At 34.5% G+C, this 24,414-nt stretch overlaps 1 protein-coding gene across 2 annotated transcripts in view; it reads left to right on the top strand.

The window, feature by feature from the left end:
- The window catches only part of VPS13A (vacuolar protein sorting 13 homolog A), a 104,779-nt gene that overhangs the window by 21,513 nt on the left and 58,852 nt on the right, over positions 1 to 24,414 (top strand). For both annotated transcript variants that reach the window (XM_053932471.1, XM_053932472.1), the window contains exons 18-34: positions 1,073 to 1,274; positions 1,357 to 1,471; positions 4,199 to 4,335; positions 7,466 to 7,598; positions 8,420 to 8,537; positions 12,162 to 12,300; positions 16,385 to 16,469; positions 18,148 to 18,320; positions 19,833 to 19,989; positions 20,336 to 20,415; positions 20,672 to 20,731; positions 20,811 to 20,967; positions 21,393 to 21,509; positions 21,591 to 21,694; positions 22,136 to 22,303; positions 22,946 to 23,253; positions 23,962 to 24,109. In XM_053932471.1, the coding sequence (XP_053788446.1) occupies positions 1,073 to 1,274; positions 1,357 to 1,471; positions 4,199 to 4,335; positions 7,466 to 7,598; positions 8,420 to 8,537; positions 12,162 to 12,300; positions 16,385 to 16,469; positions 18,148 to 18,320; positions 19,833 to 19,989; positions 20,336 to 20,415; positions 20,672 to 20,731; positions 20,811 to 20,967; positions 21,393 to 21,509; positions 21,591 to 21,694; positions 22,136 to 22,303; positions 22,946 to 23,253; positions 23,962 to 24,109 (2,401 nt within the window). The remainder of the gene's footprint in view (positions 1 to 1,072; positions 1,275 to 1,356; positions 1,472 to 4,198; positions 4,336 to 7,465; positions 7,599 to 8,419; positions 8,538 to 12,161; positions 12,301 to 16,384; positions 16,470 to 18,147; positions 18,321 to 19,832; positions 19,990 to 20,335; positions 20,416 to 20,671; positions 20,732 to 20,810; positions 20,968 to 21,392; positions 21,510 to 21,590; positions 21,695 to 22,135; positions 22,304 to 22,945; positions 23,254 to 23,961; positions 24,110 to 24,414) is intronic.

Here is a 24,414-nt window from a genome sequence, read left to right as displayed (position 1 = left end):
TTATGTGCAAACAATCCAGTTATTGTTATTTGCTTTGAAAAGTGACTGTTAAGTTTCCTTTTGAAACTAAACCTGAGCAAGGTGATCTTGCAACCACTTGTTCGTGGGCATTTAACATGACTGGAAAGTTCTTGTGTTCCCAGTTCACCTTGAGATTTGGGGAAGAAAGATGCAACTGATGATTTTTCCTTTGTTTTGTGCTCTCACAGTACGTGGTGAAAAGCATCTACTGAAATATTCCAATTTTATTTCAAATGTAATGACTTTAAAATTCTGGGAGTAGGTAACCCTCCTGGTTTAAACCTTGTTCCCTCTACTTTGAGATATATAAGTATAATATATATATGATATTAAGATACTATTGATCTTGATTAGTTTCATGTATAATTTTTTCTAAGATTTTACATCAGTGTTTTTTGTTGATACTCTTGTTCATCTAAATGGCCCTGACAATGCTATAGTACTAAAAAAAGGGGGAAAAAACCACTACATTTTTTACAGTGAAATATTTTTCTTAGAGTGTTGGGAGATAAAAAAGTGTTCAACTCAGAGCTGTTACAGAGGTGGATAGCATCTTGGAAAAAAAATTCAAGATCTAAAAAGTACCTCTTGGAGTAATTAGACTGTTTATCTTTGTTTCTTTAATTTCTCTGCACCAGAACCCTTTTCTCTCTGCTGTATGTCTGTTTCCCACTATAAATACACCTTCTAATTCCTGAAGTCGTACTAAAGAATTCTCATTTGAATTCTACAACTTTGCAGAATCTTTTACCTGCCCTGACACCTGTCCTCATGAAAAATGTATGAAGGAAATAACTTGGATGCCCTTTTGTATTTAGATAGGGGCAACTAATAGACACAAAAGATAATGAAATGGAAAAGAGTTAACACATGGATGGATGTATTATATCCTTAGAATAAGCTATTTATACTTAAGGTGGGGTAGAAATGTGTTGTATTGGTTTGTGATTTGGTTTTTTTTTTCCCATCTAATTTTTTATACTCTTACCATGTAATTGTACTTAGCCAGATGGATATTGCATCTGAACAGTCTACTTACATTTTTTTACAGGTTTGAAACAAAAATTACCTCTCTTGAAGTTACAGGAGTGTCTCAAGAAAAGCGTACACCCCGTCTCCTGTCTTCTCGAACGGTCTATTCAGATGACAGTACCTCACTTTTAAGCATAATGTTTGAGACTAACCCTTTGGATGAGAAAGCAGACCAGAGGATTAGAATAGAATCACAACCACTGGAAATAGTATATGATGCAGTAAGTAAATATTTGAATAAACTATAAATCTTCAAAAGTCCAGCTTAATAGTAAATTTACCCTTTTTTTTTTTTTTTAACAGATAACAGTAAATAACTTAGTGGATTTCTTCAGACCTCCAAAAGATGTACATTTAGAGCAATTGACATCAGCAACTCTGATGAAACTTGAAGAATTCCGTGAAAAAACATCAACAGGCAAGTGCTGCATACTCTTCTGACGGCACACTCTTCTGACGGCACACTCAGACAAATTTTAGATCGTAGGAATGCTAAGAGTGTATCTTTCCCTATGGAGATGTGTGCATCCAAGTCATAGATTTCTAACACACCACCTAAACAAGTTGAATTTTTCAGTCTTATTGTAGTATGTTTATTCTAGGTATTGAATAGACATACTGCAATAAGCATTTATGTGTGTATCTCTTTAACTTAAACTATTTCTACTTTTTTTATACTTATGACTTATTTATAAAATATGCTCCAAAGCCACAGATAGTGTTTCAGTATTTTTACTCCATACAGAGTTAAAAAAGTTTGTTACATCTTCTGTTTTGTTCATCTGATATATAAAAGGCCTTAGTTATTTATTACTCCTCAAATACTGATTCTGAGATCTTAGTCCTCTAAGTTAACCTCTGAATCCTCTTCAGATTTCGTGTTTTTCAGGACATTATACTTTTGCATAGGTGTTTTTGGTTTTCTGACTTCCTTGATGAATATTGATTTTGATTTGCATTGACTCAGTTCAGGTTGTGTAAACTGTATTTATCTGCTTTACAGCTGCTCAGATTTACAGTCGTTACACTAGTTTTCATTTCATCCTGTTTATCTCTAGAGATCTTGTATTTTAAGACATGAATGCAAATGCTGAATACTGTGAAGACTAGCACTGAGATCTGTGGACTTTATTTGTTCCAGTAAGGATGTCTGAGGCTTTGTAAATCAGAGATGTGTCCAGCACAGTGTCCTGTCTCTGTGGATGGGAGTGGATGCGGAGGAGAGATTTCATATATAAATTATTTTTAAAAGGAAAAAAACCAAACAATGGATGTTTTCTTAAACCTCTTATAATTTCTTAACCTATTAATAATTAAATTGTAAATATAAAAAAATCTGAATACTCAAGTGATAAAGATTTAAAGAAAACTCAAGAAAAGGTTTATTTAATTGATTGCTTCTATCAGCCTAGTATTGAGAGGGAAATCAAACTTCAGTGGTATTTTTATTCATTAGTTCTTTTTTGAGTGAACTATTGAATTAAGGACTAATATCAGATTAACTAGAATTACATGGATCAGCTTGATTGTCTTTTCTTTCAGAAATGTCTTGAGCAATATTGAGTATATTGGTACAACAGTTGATTGCTGATTTCTGAGATAAAATTTAAAATTTGCTTAGATATAATATGCTTGGTTTTCTGCTCATTAGCACCAAATATAGTGGTGTTGATCATAATTAATATTTTGTGGAAATATGCAATCATGCTCTGTGTTTATTACAGTTTGAGCATATTGTTACTGTAGAGGTATATCCAACACTGTTTGGACCCTCACAAGAATGCTGTATTGTCCAGAGTAACCTAAAACCTTTTCCCAGTCACAAATGAAAAATTTGATGAGAATATCTAAAAATATTGCAGTGCATTGCTTGTGTAATCTTGTCTTGAGTCTTAGAGAATTGCCAGGGAAAAAAGATTTGATCTGCAGAATATTTCTATTGCAGGAGACTAATGCTAATCTCAGAGGTAGAATAAGAAAAATGGGAATATATAAATGTAATTAATATGTCTGGACCTGCAGTCCTCAAGAATGAGTTCTTAACAGTTTTCTACGAAGCAATAGAACGTAGCTGGAAAATACAGGGGAGCTGTGAACTGCAAAATTGAAGGAACCTGCTACACTGGAGTAGTTACGATTTTCAGCATTAAAATACATTAAAAACCCTTGGTTTACCAGAGCTCAATTTATGGATTCCACTACATTTTCTTCCCAAATAAAAGAAACAAGAAAATGTTTACTTGACCTTTCTACATCACTCAAATTCAACTAGGCAGTGCAAATTGATAAAATCCAGTTCTTTACTGACTAGCCTAGCTCTCCTGTGACAGTGCAACCTTTGATAATGTAACAGTTTTAATTGTTTTCTTACCAGTGGATGTGTTTACTGTCATATTGTCATCTTTGTAATTCATTATCTCTACTTGTGTGATCATCAGCTTGTTGTAAACTGTAAATATTTAATGAGTTGAGGCTGCATTATAAGACAGTTTCCAGAGCTAACTTGAAGCAATATCATTCACTCTTCAGCAGAGCAAAAAAGCAGAATTTGGTCTCAAATAGTATGAATGTCTGATTTTCCCAGCTAATTGCATGATTTTTAAATTTAATTTTTGTAAGATCATATGTTTGCATATCTTTGGTATCTCAAGATGGAGATGTTTGTCAGCAGAGTTAGTGTAAACTTGTGTATTTCAGCATCAAAAAACACTCACAATTTGACCAGTGGATTTGGATATTCCCAATAAGAAATTCTAGAGCAAATAAATTTCTGAATCTATGGAACACAATGGGTTAATTCATTATTTTTGAAGTTGCAGTTCACATTCCAGTTCTTCTCATTTAATCTCTGCTCAGTGGGAAACGTTTTTGAGTTTGCATATGTCACGTTGTTGTCTGTACTTGTCAATTAGCACCATTTGCTATCATCATTTCATCTACTTGATTCTTCTTTAAGGAGTGTCTATAATGAATGGTTCAGAAGAAATATGAAGAGCATATGTACCTTAGTTATCTGGCATACAGATAACTAAGAGTTTGTTTAAAATTAGACCTGATTTTCTTATTATTGCTTTCTTTTAGTCCTATAGGTTCTGTGTGAATTACTTTTGTTTGTTTGTATTTAATAATTGTACTATTTTTTCAGGTTTGTTGTATATTATTGAAACCCAGAAAGTTCTTGACCTCAAAATAAACCTCATGGCTTCATACATCATTGTTCCACAAAAAGGATTCTATGATCATACATCAAATTTACTACTTCTGGATCTTGGTAGTTTTAAAGTATGTATTTATGTAATGCAGTAATTAACCAAAAATTATAATTCAGCTTTTTACCTGATTTACAGTTTCTTAATTTGAGTTTTATGGTAGTGAGGAGTCTCACAGTACTTACTCTTACTCTTACAAGAGTAAGAGTACCTCTTGCAGTTTATTTATTAGATATTTATTTTAAAGTGCTTTCTAGTCAAGGCAAAAGTTACCGAACTCTTCTCGGTGGAATCGTTCAGTGCAAAAGAATTGCTAGGAAATACTCCTTCCCTAGTATGAAATTACTGTTGATACTTTGGACTGCTACATGGAAAATGTCTAGTAATTCTTTACATTGCCTTATAATATAAAATAGTGAACTTCTTTGTTACATGATTAAATGGTATTCTTATTTTTCATATTATTATTACTTACCCTTTAATCACTGAATTAACTTTAAAATAAGAAAAGTGAACATACTCGCAATATTTAAGATAATTTGGATGAGATGAGAGGTATGTTTGAGATGATAATTTATCTTTTTGACTTTTCCCTTGCATGAGGTATGTGAAATTATAATTTATCACTATAAAAAAGAAATAGACTTTGAAATAAATTAGAAGAGACTTTGTCCATAATATTAGCAGTCTTCTTACTCATTGATGAACTTGTGTTCTTCAGGATAAATGATCTTGTATGTGCACAGGCAATTTACTTTTTATTTACTTGTATTCTGGGTGAAATTGATTCTTCCCCTTACTATCTATTTAGATTACTGTCTGTGTTTTAGCAAAAATTTGTTTCAAATCCTAAAATCTTGCTAAATAGAGTTAGTTTTCTATGTCATTTCCACATAATTACTTTCTGAACCTATGATTGGAGTTCGAATTACAGAATGGTTTGGCTTGGAAGAGACCTTTAAAGGTCATTGAGTTTAACCTCCCTGCAATGAGCAGTGACATCTTAAACTAGATCAGGTTCCTCATCTGCCTGTCCATCCTGACCTTGAATGTTCCCAGGGGTGGGCATCTGCCTCCTCTCTGGGCAACTTGTGCCAGTGTCTTGCCACTCTCATTTTAAGAAAATTCCTTATATCTACTCTTAGTTTTAAAGTGTTACCCCTTGACTTGTCAGAACAAGTCCTGGTAGAGTCTGGTACCATCTTTCTTTTTGGCCCACTTTGAATACTGAAAGGCTACTGAAAAATCTCCCCAGAGCCTTCTCTTCTTCAGGCTGAGCTGCACCAACTTTCTCTGCCTTTTTCTTAGAGTAGAGGTGTTCTGTCCTTCTGATCACTTTTCTGGCTCTTCTGTGGACCTGGTCCCACAGGTTGCAGTACTTCAGGTGAGGTGCAGAGTAGAGAGCAGAATCCCCTCCCTTGCCCAGCTGGTCACACTGCTTTGGATGCAGCCCAGGATATGTTTGGCTTCCTGGGCTGTGAGTGCACATTGCCAGGTATCATCCAGCTTTTCATCCACCAGCACTCCCAGGCCCTACTCCATAGAGCAACTCTCAGTCCCATTGTCAGCAGCCTATATTGATCATAGAACTACTGAATCTCATAGATTGGAAAAGACCTTTAGGATCCTTAAGTCCAACCAATAACTCATTACTGCCAAGTCCACCACTAAATGATGTCCCTAAGTGCCTTATGTCCATATGGCTCTGATCAGGTGCATCAGTCATGGTGGTACCATGCTTTGGTAATGGGCTGCTCCAGTCCAAGTACAGGTCTGTGCGATAGGTCATGTTTAAAAAGAATGTGTTGGATTGCTTCAGAAAGTAGAATTAATGAATAAAGTTGCTCTGTAGATACTAAAAATTATATTATCTGGTTGTAAATACAAGTTATTTCAGTGACAAATAATTTCACCAGCTCTTCTGAGTATTGGTCATTTGTAGGCAGTTTGTAGGACTGGCACTTTGTAGTTTTTTGTGTGCCTGAGACAGCCTCCTGGATCTAATCGTAGATCAAATAGCCCACCTCCTTTTCCACCCATACAAGATTACTCTTGGAAGCATTACATAGAAGAACACATTTCAAAATCAGACTTCAGTGTGTGTGACATCTTTTTCCTGAAGTGGATGAGTAATTTTTGTATTGAATGTGACTCCTAGATTGGTTCCTCTGATTCAATAGAATATAGAAGTACCATAAGAGAAAATTTAGTTGCCTCTCAGGATATGATTAGTAATTCTGTGTTCACTTTGAGTGACATGCTTAAGTGAGAGGTGGGTAGTTTGTTTAATGAGCATGTTTATCACAAAACAAATAATCTTTTTCCCTCAGTTGCATACTGGAAAAGATCAAGCCCCAGGAGGAAAAATGGCATGTAAAATTAAAACTGTCTCTCAGTAGATAAATAGGGTTATTAATTTAGTCATTCTGAATTTGCATCTCCAAGTTATTTTTAACATAAGTTACAGTGGACTTAGGGTCCAGCAGTACTGAAAAATAACTGCTGTGTCTTTGATGCTAGTTTTTAAACCTCCTTTAGTTCTTTTGAATATTACCCAGGTTTGACAAAACCAAATATGAATCCAAAATTATTAGATATATAAGGATGAGGACAGACACATTTCAGCAGAGATGAACATCAGGGAGGGCACATACAAATGTAAAATACCAAAGAAGTATGGGAGCCCCAAAGCTGTATCAGAGGAATATTGACTGATACTAAAGGAAAGACATTGATGATGAACAGTCCAAATCATCTTTTCCTCTCTAATGTGTCACAACTGAATTCAACAGAGTTCAGAAATACCTTTCACATATCTGAGTTGTTTAATGCAGTAATACTTTATATATAAAAATTCTGAATGATTATTCTACTGATTACAAAGGGTTTGGGACTTTATACTTTGAAGTATAAGCCACTTATTAAAGAAAATTATTCTGTACATAGTGTATAATATATTTTAATTCGCTTTTTGTTTCTTTCTTGGAGGAAGAAATGGTGTTTAATACTCTGTTTTTTGTTTTGGTGCAGTCTAGGAATTTTAGGTATTTGCTGTGCTGTGATAGTTGCAGGACTCTGTGACCTATAGTGAGGACTGAATCATTTGTTGTGATAGGAAGAAGTGTTTGTAGAATTAATGCTTTGAATATTTCTGAAATTGATTTATCCTGCCTTTTTTTTTTTTTTTTTTGACATGTTTTAAGATGACAAGCAAAAGCCGTTCTGATTTATCACAAATCAAAGTAGGACAAACCTCTATTGAAGATATAATGTCCAGAGCTTATGACAGTTTTGATGTCCAGCTCAGCAGCATGCAGTTACTGTACAGCAAACATGGTAAGTATTCATGAAAGTAATCTTTCTTTATATGACTAAACACAATGTGGTGGTGCTTGTGCCTCATAATTTTAGCTGAAGCAGTGGAGAATCTTTTGGAATGTACTTCTTCAAAAGTAAGGGTTCTGATCATCAAATGTTCACTATGAACATGTGATGAATTTCCAAAATGTACCTTTAGGACTTCAGTTCCAATCTTAGCAAACTCATAATAAAATTCTTTTTGTTGAAGACATCTCATTTGATTTGTTGCATAATAAGTGTAAGACTGTAATTACTTTGTTTATGGTGTTTTTCTTCAGTGCCTTTGCTTTTCTCCAGATTTAAAGCAGAATCCACAAGTAGTTGTAGGTTTGATAATTTTTTTGAGGGTAAAGAAAACACGAGAATTGAACTACTTCAATAAGGTATCAAAGGAAACTTTAGTATTTTGGGAACTAGCAACATAGAGTCAATCATCAGAGAAGTCTTAATAATTTAATTCTTAATCCTTTGGATTTAATTCAATTTAATGATTTAACTCTTCAGGGGAGAACCCAGAGCCTAAACTCCCAGTACGATGCATGTTAAGAATTGTGTCCTTAGAAGTCTACCCCATGGATGCTGTAGCTGTGAAGATGAGAATAGGAGAAATGATTAATTAGTCTTGTATGTCTGAAGTTCAGATCCTGTATAAATACATCTGTTGATAGAACTGTAAAAGAGATCATGGCACCTGAATTTTTAGGAATATGTACTAATATCAGATACTTGAATTCTGTGATGTGTACTGAGAAGGAATATCTTTCAGCGTTTAAAGTAGGTTTTCTCTGCTCTTCTAGATGAGAACTGGCGAGAAGCTCGGAAGCTGAAAAACTCATCTCAGTGTATCTTGCAGCCCTTGGATGTAAAACTGGAATTTAGCAGGGCTATGGTTGTTACAGATGCAAGAATGCCCAGGTATGTGTTTTTCTCAGTTTTGAAATTTTATGGTAAATGACTTTTTTGAGGGGAAAAAGAGGAAAAAAATAAGGATATGGTCATACCTGTGCACTTTTGCATTGGCTGTATTTAAATATTGAAAGTAAAATACATTTATCTAGAAAAACAGAAAATAAATCAAAAAGTTTTCAGATACTGAAAAGGTGATAGAATAGTAGTATGCTTAGCATATTTAATGATTTTTATTAAAGATATTACTGCCTTTTCTAATTCAGTCTTCCTAATAGCTAAATTTCAGTTCTTGTTGAAATTACCAAGGAGCTAAAAATCTGAATTTCAAATCAGTTCTATAAATACAAAAAAGTATTTTGAAAAGTAATGTGCTGTCATACTCCCTCTCTTTTCACTTGGCTTATTGCTCTAGTTGGTTTACCTGCTAGGGAAACAATTCTTAATGCCTTGAGTTTGCACTTAGGGTTGTTTAGCAAAATCTTGTTAGTTATGGAAATTGTACCAATCAGACGAAAATTATTAGTACTGTTAATAACGATCGGTGATTGCATGATGTAATGCTGCCACCTTCTGGAAACCTGAGAGGCCGGATTCTGAATTTTGAGGCTTACAGAACATCTTAATGTTTTCCCTCCTTTCTTTTTCTCTGGTGAAGGTGGTCAAATAAGGGGAATGCAATTCACAGGAATCTTTTTGTGTTAGAAAGTGAGATTTAATTTCTATGGTAATATAACAGATTGACATAATTTTAATGTAGGTTTGTAATTCACATCTCTCAAAAATTACACTGATATAACCTGGATTAAGGAGTGTCTTCTCTTAATGAGTACACATGTTGCAGTATTGCAATACTACCTGTCTAACTGTCTTGGCTACCGGGTGTGCTTTGGCAGTTAATATGTCATACTGATTCTGTAAAATTTCTGCATAATTTTTCTCTATATCTCATTGGGCACAAATGATAAAGGTTAACTGTAGGTTTTGTGTCAGCAAGAATCCCCTAAACTGTAAATTTTAGTATAGTTGAATAGGGTCGAATAGGTAAATATTATGCTTACATCAATTTATATATATATATATATATATAAAGTATTTTTAGTGTACATGTATCTGATCCTTTATATTTCAGGTTTTATAAGTATACTGTCATGTAAACCCAATATTATATTTTTCCAGAGTTTTAAAATTAATATTTGGAACTGCCTGCATAGAACAGCATAGTTCTGTTGAGAAAAATGAGTGGAAATATGTTACTTTTACAGCAAAACCTACTATCAGAATTGTTGTTTAATGTAGTAGATGTTTACAAGTTAGTTTCTTAGTTTGGAAGGCCCCTGGTTTGCATTTAGTCATCTGAAAAGCAGATGATGTGGTGTCTCTGTATTTTGATTCTTTGATTGTATGTCTTTCAGTGACCATTGAATTCATTTGAATTCCTGGCAATTTTGTTGTTCAAAACAGTAACGAATTTACCAGGCTTTGTCCTGACTTTGTTTAGAAAGGCACATTTGTATATTGCTACTTTGGGGAGAATACTAATTTAGGTAATTTTGGTAATGACTACTGTATCAAAGGACTTTCACTGTTCATCTGTGTTTTCATCTACTCATACTTCCTAATCATTAAAATGGACTTTCATTCTGGTTGGATGTGAATATCTGCATTTCTTTAATTTCTGGTAGTTGGCTGCTCCTTATAGTTTCTGTTACTTGAAATTTGGAAGCACTGATATGATTCTGTAGTTTTACAGAATGTAAGGTTTTGTATTGTTTTATGTTTGTTTTATCCTGTTGTATGGTTCCTCCATTTTCTGGAAAAGAGGTATCTGAGAGTCTGTCATATGGTTTTTGAAGGTGTATGAAGAAAGTATTAGGATAGCAATGTTGAGAGCATCCTATATAATAGCATTCATTATAAACACAATAAAAATTCCAATGGGAAGGAATATACTGATTTGCAGCTTTGATGGTGGCATTCTTTCTTTCTAAACACAACCAGACTGAACTTGAAAGAAGTTTCTGCACAGATTTCCTCATCAATTGAAGCACTTCGCTTCCCCGTGCCTGTCTCCACAAATGGGGTGTAATTGATTCTTCATATGGAGATTTTCCAAACCTTAAAATCTCTTGTTTAAAGAGCACTGTAGAGAGCCCAGATTATTTGCAGTTGTCTGCTTTGTGTCTGAGTGCCTTCCTTCTGACTGTATGGGCTGTCTGTTGTGCAAACACTCATGAAAAATGTCTTAACAATGTACACAAATTTTTGTTGAGACGTTTAAGTGCAATGTACGTGAGAATTGCTATTATATATTTAATTGCTATTGCTCCTCCATCAACTGAGGAGCGCAGTAGAGAGAGGTCCTTCAAACCTGTTAGTTACACATCTACCTTAACCCTCTCCATAATAATAAAAGAAAAAAAGGGGGGAAAAAAAGAAGGAAGAGTCTAAATCTCTCTCTAATAGAACTGGAATTAAGAGTTAGAATAGTAGTTAAGAATTAATCCTGTAAGTTTAAGGATGTGAAGAAATTAATAAGCTGAAGAAAACTAATTACTATCACAATTTAACATGTACAATTGTATGCTTCCTTAAGTGTCAGAAGCTGTTTTTTCAGATACTCTTACAGTATCAGAGTAAGCTGAGATTGGTTGAAAATATGGAGCTTTTTATTCTCACATCTTCTTCAGTCTTACATTTTATGTCACTTTGAAGACTGACGTGTGAGTTAAGCGCATCAAAAGTGGAAGGAAATAGCTTGTCTTGTTCCTTAAAACCATGCATTAAGCATCTGGTGCTCCCTGTTACCTGTTGAACAGACCTCTTTATCTGTTCCAACTAGAAGTTCTAATAGAAACACAATATGTTATTTGAGCAAATTTTCTGCTTCTGTTACACTCACTTGTATGAAAAACAAAGTAGTGTTTTAAGTCTTTAAAAATTCAGTGTGTATGTTTGATGTGATTCTACTTCTTTTTTGGCCAAATCCTATTCAAATACACTTAAAATATGTTTTACTGTTTTCATTTTTAAAGATGGTTATTTTATTCTTTTATACCCTATATTGCTATATGCTTATTCCTTTGTTAAATATCTAGACTATTGCTATAATCTGCTTAACTATACATGAGTTCTAGGAAGTATTTTGTATTCTTTTTTAAATGTTTTGAGCCCTAAACATTCATATAATAAAAAACCCCTCCACCTTTTCTTCTGCAAAAGACTGTGTAAAAGCTCAGTTATGAGTTTTATGGTAAGTAATTAAATTCATGAACATGAAGGGGGCATTTTCTGATTGTAAGGAAACTGTGCCTAATATAACCAAACCGGAAGTGGTTATGAATACTATTTGTGGTCCTGATCCACAAGATTTTGTAGCAAATGGAATCTAAATTATGCTACTAAGTGGAGAGTTGCTGATCAAGTAACTTTTCTGTGTGCAACAGAAGAGTTGCATGTATATATACATATACATATATGTATATAAACACAATACATGCAGTGGTTACATGAAGAATTTTCTGACCCTGAAGACTTTCATGTTTTTCAGAAGAAAAATAATGGGAGCTTTGACTGAAATAATTTTGAGATTAATTAACTGTGGAACTTTTGATTTTGGTTCTTTAAAAACAGGTTCAAACTGTCAGGACAGTTGCCTTTACTTTCTATTCAAATATCAGACCAGAAGGTGACAAGTATCTTGGAGCTAATTGATAGCATTCCTAAGCCAGAAAGTGCACCTCCTACCAGTTCTCCTCCAAAAATGACTGAGGTAAGATTTTTAAAAGAGATTTCATTAAAAATTATCAGAAAAATACCTTCTTGATATTAGCATTCCATTTTTGAAAGATGCACAAAAAAATGATGAACAAGCATTGACTTAGTGCCTCTTGAAAAAGTTAGCTCTTTCTCTAAAGCTGTAGAAAATTTTCTTTCTGTTTAGTTAGTTTATTGTGAACTTTAGCCAATAATTACGAAATAATTGTCCAATGTTTGGATCAAAATAGAACCCCTCAGTTTTACTACTATGGGAATTAATTTGTAGTTCATAATAATCTTGACTAACAAGCATACTCACTTTTGTTGAGGATTACTTCAATTGTACCTTCAAATTTACAAATGTATCATAATGCTGCAGAGTTTGGGTTCAGCTGTTTTGTGTAGTGAAGAAAACATTAAAATGCTGAAATTTTTGAAGTTCAAGTATTATGTGATGTTAGATGAGAGTTACAAAAGCCAAACAAAAAATACTCACTATCTGTTTTATAAAGAGTGCCTGCTTGGCAAAAATAGCAGGTTTTTTTCAGCCGACTTCAGTGCTTTTCCCATTTCAAGTCCTTTACACAATGTAGCTCAGGGGTGGAAGTTTTTCCTTGTGCTTATATCAATTAGGAGTTTGGAGAGTGGTTCTTGCTCTTCCACCACCCCCTTTCCTTGGTGAAAATGGTTTGGGTCACTGTTTTATACCTTCTTCAGAACAGAAGTTTGCCCCCTTCTTATTATTCCTGAAAAATATATTTCACCTTTTGAGCTGTTCTTAACAAAATTAGGATAATTAACTCACAGTTACTAATTTTTGACATGACTAGTCTTTGTGATCTGGCTATATTGTATATGTGTGTAAAGCAGTCATATTATTAGAATGTATATGAACTCTTTTAAAAAAGTCAAAGACAAAGTTTGGCTCTCCATTTTTCTGTTTGTAAATACTTCTAACAATCTGTTATTTAGTAACTCATGAACTTGGTTCTACAGGAATAATGGTCATCTTTGTATTGGTTTTTTTTTTTATTATTTGATAATTATCTTTCCGTCTTTGTACAAATTATTCTGCACTGTTCTGCAAAGCTGTTACTGCAGTTTGGTATTTTCTGTGGGTTATATTAGCATAATATTTAGTAACAGTAAATGCAACAATTAGATATGCATACCTATTGGAAGTGTATATATACAGTGAAGGCTGTTTTTCTTCATGTGGTTCTTGCCATCTCTTTAGTGGTGCCATTAAAATTTTAGCTAATTCTGACTTCTTTCACTCTTTGTGTGCTAACAGTATACCCAGCCAAAGCCACCTTAGTCTCTGTTGTTTTGTGCAACTAATCACAGACTAACTTTTTTTCAGGGTAGGTATTGGGACTTTGCTTTTACATAAATAGAATTTGCATGTATAAGATGCACATTGTCCTGTGCTTTATAACAATGACTATACTTGAATTTAATTACAGAATTCAACTGTTACATCTGAGATATTTTAAGTGACCTTGAAGTAGTTAGTATTACCTGTACATTAGTTGTGATATACAGTAGATGAGGTGAGGAAAGACTGTGGACCAAGTATAAATATATTTGCATTATATGTGAATCCATAGCAAAACTTAGGCTTTAACCTGTCTGCTCAAGCTTCCTTTTACTTCAAAATATAACAGACTTCAATTGCTGGTTAATTCAGTTAATTTGAGTGGATTTTGTACTTTGATGGTGGCAGGTGTACTACCATGCTTTCATCTTTACAGCTGTATTTCTTCTGAACTTTGTTAACATCCCATCATTTCTGAACTGAAAAGAATGTGAAATTCTTTTCAGACTGCTGTTTTCTTCTTTACATTCTGAGTTAGTGGTGGAAGTGTTCTTGAGCTGTGAAAATGGAAGACATTTTGGAACATTCTACATTTTTGTGCTCAGCATTTTAGTCTAAGAAGACATTTCAGTGTATAAGACTATTTTTCATTATTTGGTACTATGAAGTCAAATTCCAGTTTTTTCTCCTTGTTTACTTAGAATGTGGAAGTCTTACAGATGAGACATTTTCACATATTTCTTAAAAACTTTGTCTATTTATTACTTGTAGACATGAATATATTCAGTAAAGTCAGATTACGTAGGCTGGAGACAAGAGAGATGTGGGAATGTTGAGAGTGAGATTAAAAATGTAGCCTTGAAACAGTATTCAAGATGAGTGTCTCTTGTTGCCATAATGTATAGATTTGATACTGTGACATTGTAAATAATTGTCTGAGCCTGACCTTTGAAACGTGCAGTTTAAACGGGAGAGGCGAAGGTGTGGTGCAGGGAAAGAATTGCTGTCAGTCCAGGGTCAAAGGCACTCAAGAAGAAAGGGCACACAGTGCATGGTTCTCTTACTTTGCTACTTTGCGCAAGGCACATGTGTAATTCATGTGCATATGGAACTTGCAGGTGAGAATTCTTTATGAACTCAGATTGCTGAGATTGCTTTCTGAGACTTGATGATAAATAAATCATTTGGATAGTAAGAGCGTTTAATTCTATCATATATGAAACCACGTGGAGAGGATTCCTGTTCTAGAGTGCACTCTAGTGGCATGTCACATTTTCAGTTACTATTCTGAATTGTGCATAACTGCATTTCACAGTTGAAGACTCCAAATCATAGATTATCCTGGCCTGGAAAGGACCCATAAGGATCATGGAAGTCCAGCTCCGGGCCCTGCACAGGACCATCCCTAGGACTCAACACCATATACCTGAGAGCATTATCTAAACACTTGTTGAACTCTCTCAGGCTGGTGCATTCACCACTTACCTGGGGAGCCTGTTCCAGTGCTCAACCACTTTATTGGGAAGGGCTCTTTTCCTAGTATAAACCTCCCTGACACCCCTTCATGCTGTTCCCTTGAGTCCTGTCACTGGTTACCAGAGAGAAGGGATCAGTGTCTGCCCCTTTGCTTCCTATTCTGAGAAAGATGAGAACTACTGTGAGGCCTTCTCTCAGTACCTTACTAGTTTTTTTTTTTTTTTTTTTTCTCTAATGTCTGAAGCAGTGCAATTCAATGAGGCAAAGTGCTAGATTCCACACTTGGGTCACAACAGCCCCAAGCAGTGCTAAAGGCTGGGGACAGAGTTGCTGGAAAGCTGCCCAGCAGATAAGGAACTGGGGTGCTGGTTAACAGGCAGCTGAACATGAGCCAGTGTGTGCCCAGTTGGCCAAGAAGGCCACTGGCATCCTGGCCTCTATCAGCAATAGTGTGGCCAGCAGGACCAAGGCAGTGATTGTCCCCCTGTCCTTGGCACTGATGGGGCCTCACCTTGAATCCTGTGCTCAGTTTTGGGCTCTCATTGTGAGAAAGACTGAGGTGTTGGTCTTTTCTCCCAAGTAAAGAGTAACAGAATAAGAGTAAATGGCCTCAGATTGCTCCAGAGGAGGTTTAGATAGGATATTAGGAAAATTTTTTCACCAAAACGATTGTCAAACATTGGAGCAGGCTGCCCAGTGGATGACTCACCATCCCTGCAGCTATTTAAAAGGCTTGTAGATGTGGCATTTAAGCTTACCACTAAACCATGTCTCTTGCCATGCTAGTTTTACAGTTGGACTTGGTGATCTGAAGGGTCTTTTCTAACCTAAATATTTCTGTGATTCGATGAAACAGAAAGCAGTCCTGTCTGCTCTAATGTTTTGTGTATCTCTTTTTTCTTTTTTCCCCACCCAGCACTTAAGTTATTTTCGTAAAGAACTGTTGATCTTTATTGTTCTCTGAAGTTGCTGTATTGTAGTCCTTTGAGGGACTAGGTTTTGTCTTTTATGACTTTTCTTATAATGTGCCATTTCTAACTATCTTTTGGTCTGTGAAGTTGAATGTTTGAACCTCTTCACTGTGTTTTGTAGTGTGTTCCCTCTAGATAGATGCAAGTGCAAAAGCTGCTGCTTCTAGCTATTTTACGCCTCATTTCTCCCCATGCTTATAATGTGTTTAATTTTATTGAATGTCACTTAAGCTAAGTTTCCCTAAGTTGTAAAACTTGGATGCAGCATATATGCATGCAATAGCATGACCAATAAATACAAGAAAAAAATTTTATGATGTCTCCTGTTTCAGGCTACAGTGTCCCCTGTGCTTTCAGGACCACATTTATCTCAAGGCGTGTATCCTGTTTTGGATCTTCATTCATTTGCTGAGTCAGGTAGTATATAATCTGTTTTAAAGTCTTGCTTAAGGAGCGGGTCAAATCAAGAAGTTTTTGAGTTCTTTGAATTAATTTATTATTCTTGCTGTAAGCAAGGATATGGGGCTTTGTTTCAAGTTTTTGAGGGCTGAGTAGTGTTACATTCTATTTAGCTTATAAATAGCTTGATACTGTACAAACTACTTGAGTATTTTGTCATAGCAATAAAATTCTGTATGCTTGTTTTTGTTGTTTCCTTCCTGAGGGTATAGTAGTAAATTTTGTTTGGTACGGTGGGTTTATTTTTGTCTGCATATGTTACTGCAGATCTGTATTCAGGGCATTTGAAGTAATATGAAATTTTTAGCTTTAGCATGTACTTAGTTCTCTGATGATGGTTTTAATTATTTTCTTATGGTGAAGGATTTCTCTCCTATTTAGGTGGATTTGTTTAAATTACAGATAGGGAAATTATGACCATTAGAAACTGCTGTGTTTTTATAAACAAACATTTTGACTTGTACTGGATAAAGCAGAAGATTGACCGTGGGAGAACCAGTTGTCTTCAATACCACCTTGCTGTTCAAAGTAGCTTAGCTAGATAACATTTCATCTAGTAGTCACATTAGAAAAATAATCAAATATATCAGTGTTATTTCAGTGTCAGTCATGTTTGTGATGCCAGAACACTCAACTGGAGAAACAGACTACTACTCCTTTCTCAAGTTAATGATTTGTGTGGTTAGCAAACTCTAGCAAAATTATCAGCAAAGTTATGTCTATTTCATAGCTTTAAATTTGGCGTGTATGCAGTATGTGTAAAAATATGTATTTATGCATCTACATCTGTTTTTATATAAGCTCCTTTAAGTGTCCAACGGTAGAGTGGAAATGTCTTTCAGTTCTTAAATGCTAGGCTGAAGTGAGAATGCATGCTAGCAACAAGTAATTTGAGAAAGTAATAGCTAGACTTAGATTTGAATCAAGTCTGATTTTTAATCTATACTATACAGTCCTTTTAAGTGATTTATGTTAGTTCTCTATCTTCACCTTCCAAAATCTCAGGGCTGCTTTTAAGCTTTACAAAATACTTCATGTAATTTGTTAAGTTTTTTTAGAAGGATATTTCTTCCACAATTACCTTATACTTCAGTGTTTATGATTTTGAGGTGAAGAAGACCTTCACAAGACAATCTATAGTGCAATCTATTTATCTTGGTTATATTTCTGCACTAATGTAAAGTAGATTAAAAGCTTGATAATTCTTAGGAGTCTCTCTGAAATGGGAAATCTACAGCAGTGAGAAATCCCAAGTACTGTGGCTGATAATGAGGCCAAGGCTCCTGTACTGTCAACAGCAGTCTGATCAGCAGATGAGTTAAGCTTTTAGGTCACACTGAAGGCAAGTCAAAGCATCGATTGTGCTGTAAAGCCAGGAGAGAATGCTGATGAAAGAATTAGCTAATGAGATCTGAAGTTTATGATGACATGGAGGCAGCTGTAGGTGGGTGTAAAGTTGTGGAGGCAGGCATTGAGATTGTTATGGAAACAGATTTGATTGTTAGTTGTCAGTTAGATACTTGTACATTTAAGCTTTTTGCATTTAAGCTTTTAGATGTAAAAACTCTAGGTCATAATACTGTAAATATTGGCTGTGTAAACTGCATATGTAATGTTGTTGTGAATTAATCCTTAGAATCAGAAGAAGAATTTTATGATGCTCTAAGCAGTCCTGTGGAAGATATGCCATTTTTTGAAGTCTCATCTGATTCCCTCAAGCAGGCTGTCAGTACCAGGCGAAAAAACCTACACAAACAAGAATCTCTGAAAAATATGACAGATTTCCAGCTAAAGTTTGAAGTAGCTGAGGTAAAATTAATTTTTAAAATTTCCCTGAAGCACAGCAGGACTGTGATTTTTTTTCCATATTTGCTGTATTTATAATTCTACATGTGGAGAGATACTAATTCCCCATTTTTCCCTGAAACTATTATGCAGAGTTTTTTCCAAGTCATAATTGTGCTTCTGTATCCTTGTCATCACTGAAGCACTTTGATTTATCCACTTGACTTCCCAACTCACTTTTTCACTGAATTTTCTTTACCTATGTCTCAGAAATCACATTACATCTTTGTTTAGCTAAATAGGTGCTTGTGGCACCTTTTTTCCAGATAATGCTGTGGTCAATGGGAAAACTTTATTTATGTTTTATGTTGTAACAAGCGCCTTATTTTTCTGTTCTAGTTTTTCCCAGATTCTGTCGTCCACACATGTAAATCTGTGGCACCTTCATTATGAAGAGTTTTGTATGTTCTTGCTGGTGGGGGGGGGGGAAGAGTACTTTGTCCAAATGCAAGAACACTTGCTAACTGTATCAATTCTATTAAAAGAGGTGACCTCTTAACACTACCATTAATTTTGTCATTAGACCGTCATGGACATGACACTGGTATTCCTGCAGCTCAGTGTATTTTACTTTACATTTATTTTAAAAATAAGTCATACTAATTCAGTTAACTTTACAAATTTTGTTTTATGCTAGGGCTTACAGAATGTCTTCAAAACACCACAGCTAACTTTTAGCATACTATATATTACACCTTTCCTACAAATAAAACTGAAATGTACTGTTTATGTGATGATAAGACCTTATTTAGAACTACTAGTCTAAAATGAGGATGCTATGTTTTACATTATTTTCTAATGACAACTAACTTACGATCTTTAAGAAAAAAATAATTTGGGAATCTATTAGAAATCACCTCTGTTTTCCTCATAGTTTCAAATTGCTTACTGGGTTTTGTTTTGATTTTCCTTATTTGTAGACAGCATTACATGGAAAGGAAGAATACATATATTTGTTTAGTTGTCAAAGTCAGATACAACAGCTCAGCTACGTATTTATTTAACAACAGTATTGTCATGCATTGATGAAAATGTAGTAAATCCTCTTGCCAGATGTTCAGCTTGGGAATCTAACTCTTAGCAGGAGAATTCAGAGAAATTCCAGTGAAAGTAGTAAACACTTTGTGCTGACTGAGAATCTAGTTTTGACTGTATTGAACATTACTGAGTGCTGTGCAGAATTTTTTGGAAAAATAATTTCATTTGTGCAACTGTTACTTTGGTATTACATACATGCATGTTTGAAGTCTTTGTTTTAATAACAGCAACCGGTACTGCTTGTTGAATTGTTTATTTTTCTTCAAGGCATTTGCTGTATAGAGTTAAATGATCAATACGCAAATAGACGTTAACCAATAAAATTGAAGTAAATATATTATGTCGTGTATAAAAACTAAGCAGTTTTTATACTTCTTATCTATACTTCTTATATCCCTTACTAGTTTTGGATGTGTATTTTGGTTCTTTTTTTTTTAGGTCTTAATTAAATTATGCCGTCTTACTGGTGATACTGAGATGCCTGTGCTCCAGCTTGATATTTTGGGCTTAGGTACTGAACTTAAAATGAGAACATTTGACATGACTGGGAGTGCTTTCCTTCGTGAAGTTGGTCTTCTGTGCCCAGAGTATATTGGTAAGTATTTATAATTTGGTCAAGGAATTCTTCACAAATAACACTGTGAATTTGTCTTCAAAAACTCTGTAGGACTTTTGTAAAATAAGGAAGATTTGCTTCCTAACTTAAATGCAGGACTGAGGGCAAGTAAATCAGGAGCTCATCCGCTTTTTAGTGCTTTGGTAAATATGCTAGTTATTATTGTAGCCTTTTAACTATTATACGTCTGCAAAAGAGGTTTTTTTATTAAGCAGCAATGACAGCTAGTAGCCTTACTGGCAGTTTATAGATGAAGAAAGTCTTGATTTTTTTTTTCTTTTAAAATAAGTAATTTTCTGTATTCTCTTTTTTCTTATTTTTTTAGATGATAATGACAAGCCAGTTTACATAATTACTACACTGGATAATGTAGAAGATGATCTTCTCACTCTGGAGTATACAAAGGTTAGGAAGCAGTAGACTTTGCTTTTGAATTGTAAGCCTGTCATAAGCATCACGTTAATAATGCACCAGATGTTGAAGCTTTTTTCCTTACTTACTGATGTTTTTAATGTCTTGAGTGTCATGTGGAAAGTCTCTCTGCTCCTACAAAGGAATAACTTTTAAGTCTTAAGTTGTAGTGGATTTGAAAATAAGGTTTTTTTAATGAAATTTACAAACTTCTGATTTGTTTGCTTTATGTACACTTCTGGTGAAATAGACTGATATTAAGGGACCAGAACTGAAGACTGTCTGTCAGAATGTTCTACAGAAAATAAAGGTATGAAAAGTTCTTTTTAATATAATTTCCTCAATTTGGAAGGAGAGGCATACTGGATAAACAGAAATTTTTCTTTTAGGTGAACTTTTCTTCTCTAGATGTTCATTTGCATACTGAAGCTCTGCTGAATGCTATGAACTATCTGAATAATCTCCTGCCTAAACAAGGAACTAAAGTTGTGGAAGAACCAGTCCATGAAAAACCAGAGGAGAAGAAGGATGTTCTTAAAAAATTAAGTAAGTTTCTTTATTTTTTCCTCCTTTCATTCCTCTCTCTTCACTTAAGTAAGAAATAAAACAAATGTACTTTCTATTTTTGCAAGCCTGTCAATGATGTTTGATATGAGAAATTTTGCTTCAAATTATATATATTTATATGGTTGTATCCTTAGCGATGTGCAGTTTTCTGACATATAGGTCAAGGCATACCTTTGCTATGTATTGGAAGCGCTAAGTCAATGTAAATAGAAAAGCCATAAATTGTTGTCAGGTTTTTATAGTTTTTTTCCTGGTATGAATTAAAGCATTTGATGGCCTTATGGTTATTACCTTATACTTGAGGAGCATTAACCTCTTGCTTGCTGTGCAGTTCAACGGGATACCAAAACAGTACATGTCCTCATTGAAGAATGGTAACTTTTGTTATTTTTTATTTCCCATAGCATCAAAAAAATCGAAGTGTGAAGATGTTATTGACCTCATTATCTGTGCGGATTTATCATGTTTGCGTATTTTTATCAGAGAGAAAAACCGTAGAATAGCTGAAATTCACATTGAAGGTAGGAACAAACCTTTAATCACAAAGACACAAAACTTTGTAACCATAATAGTGTATAGATTTTGTATATCTTGTTTTTGAGGTCTGGATAGCCAAGTGATCATGAAGAAAGCAGCAACTGATGTGACTGCAAAATTGAAGAATATCAGTATTGTGGATTCTGATGAGAAAGCATTATATAAAAAGGTAGGCATATGCATGTATTGTTGATTTTCTTTTTGAATGGATGCTAAATTAAACTTACTTTTTAGACTCTCTACTGTGACTTTTTTCAGTCATGTTTTATGTATTTGTTGGGAGTAGTATTCTTGATATGACAGATTGATTTTGCTCCCACAACCAGTAATTATTAGACCAACATTAATTTGTGCAACTGTGATATTTAGCTGCTCATTGTGCCTCTTACTGTGTTGACTTTTGTGAAGAGAGTTATTCAAGCTGAAATGTCAGCTGAATATTTTCAGCTATTTCAATGGATTTTTAAAATGTGATTTTTTTTCATATATTGTTGAGATACCTGAAATAAAAATATCTTAGTGGTGTGAGGCACTACATTTTGTTTTGAAGTTAAGTTTCTCCAGTATGTAAGTTTTTACAGTTAAAATACTATTTTTTTTTCTTCTTAAGGCTCTTTACATCACAGAAAAAGAAGTCTTCAACTTCAGAATGGTATCATATGTAAATGCTACAGATGGCATTGCATATACAAATATGGATGTTGTTGACAATCGTATTTACCTAACTGTTGGGTGTATTCAAGTAGTTTTTGTCAACAAGTTTGTTTCGTCTGTTTTGGTAAGTTAAATTTTCTGGATGCTGTTTCTTATCATCCAGGTGAAGTTGTCAGAGCAAGAAAGGGATAAATGTTCCATATGGGGTGGTGTCAATTTGTGTAAGAGCTCTTATTATATAAGAGCTTTACTGGGCTTGATGGTTGGGCTTGATGGTTTATTTTTCTTCTACATATGTTTGTTACTGTGGAGCAGATGAGTAAGCAAGAAGATTTACTATTGTTAATAATAATGTTTTTCTTAGATAGCTTGTCACAGCTGTTAAATATACATACCATTCATTATTTATAGCACTGAAATATAAGTAAGAAACAATGAAAATTAATGCCCTTTCCATAAATACTGCTAAGTAAATCAATCTTCTGCTGCTCATATTATTAAATAAAATGTAATTCCTACAAGTCATGTTACACGGTCATTGCTCTTACCATCTAATTTTCCAAATATTTGGTATAGAAATTTATTTTTATATATGCATGATTTATCATATTTGAGAGAAGAGTATCCTCTTAAAGAATTTGGACAAAATGTATAGCAAAAATAACATTTTAGGATGGTTCGCTATTTAAATAACTATGATTCATAGTGTTTTTGAAGTACTGTAATTCTTAATAACTAATTCCTGAGTTATGTATTCCTTTCCTAGGCTTTTATAAATAACTTTCAAACTGCCAAGGAAGCTCTCACTGAGGCAACTGTTCGAACAGCAGAGAAAGCAGCTACAGGTGTAAAAGAGTTAGCAGAGCGTAGTTCCCGTTTGGCGCTGGATATCAATATCAAGGCACCTGTTGTGATAATTCCACAGTCAGCAATGTCTGCAAATGTCCTAGTGGCTGATCTTGGTCTAATCACCGTGAAGAACCAATTCTTTATTGCTAAAACAAAAACACGGTGTAGTCTTCCACCTGTTATTGACTCTATGACAGTGAAATTGAGTGAACTGAAGTTATACAGGTAATGTAATGTCAATTTTTTTAGAATTCATTTAATCCTTTTGGGATTCTTCAGTTAGAGAGCTTCAAGGAGTAGTTAAATAATTAGTTAATGGTTTGTGACTGACAGACTGTTATCTTGGAATATAACAGCAAACTAATATTTTTTAAAGCAATGAAAATTTACGGTTTAGGTAAAAGAGCAATCTGCACATCTTTAAATAGAAGTAAATATTCAGGATAAATTGTGTAGTACTGTAGAGTTATGCATTATTCATTACTTTGGGATAGGCTACACCTATTTGTATTAGACTGTTTTGATGAGATTTTCAAGCTATGCGTAGCAGTAAAGGTCCTCAGTTAAATAGCTATTAAGAATTTTTGAAAATGGTCCTTGGTGCAGGGGGTTCATGGAGGGAGAGGGAATGCAAGGGGCTTTTCAAACACAGTTGAAGAGTACTGAAGAAAGAAGGAATTGTTCTCCACTGGAGAGCAGGTAAGAGGTCCTGACTTGTAAGGGTTTGTGTGTTGCATGCCTGGTATGTGCCTGATACCACCTCCCTACAAAGGAAGGAGGTCTACTTGGTGGAGTAAGGCTTCAACTAGAGCTATTTGGAGTAGTATAAAGGCAGTTTTATAGCATTATTTAAAAGGATGAGGAAAAGACAAAAATGTGGCTTTTAGAATGCGAAATATGTGAAATCTGGGAGTGTTTTGCTTCTTTTCACAGATCTTACTATGAGCAAGATGCTTTGCAAACTGAAGTACAGTTGCTACAGCCAGTCAATCTGGAAGTAGCTGTTGAACGAAATTTAGCTGCTGCGTGGTATAATGAAGTTCCCGATATTGAAATATCCGGCCGACTTAAGCCTATGAATGTAAGCACTTGTTTCTGAAAGCAACTGTTAAAATATTTGTGGAAAACAGATACATTTTTCTCTATAAAAGTCCAAGCTCAGTAGTTAAAGTACTGTACGATTTCAAGACATTAAGGTAGAACAGCTTTTGTTGTTTCACAGGGGAAAAGGAAATGAATAGATTTCAGGTCTGATTTAAGGTGTGTATTTCATTTGCGATACTCCAGCTAGACTTTGTACTGTGAATTACTGTTACTAGTTAAAAATGCTTATTCTGTTCTTGCCTTTTATCTGTCAGTGTCTTCCAATGAAGGATTGGAAAAGTT

This window comes from Vidua chalybeata, chromosome Z, assembly GCF_026979565.1.
Source record: "Vidua chalybeata isolate OUT-0048 chromosome Z, bVidCha1 merged haplotype, whole genome shotgun sequence".
NCBI classification, from domain to species: domain Eukaryota; kingdom Metazoa; phylum Chordata; class Aves; order Passeriformes; family Viduidae; genus Vidua; species Vidua chalybeata.
This window is presented reverse-complemented; position numbering and strand designations above follow the sequence as displayed.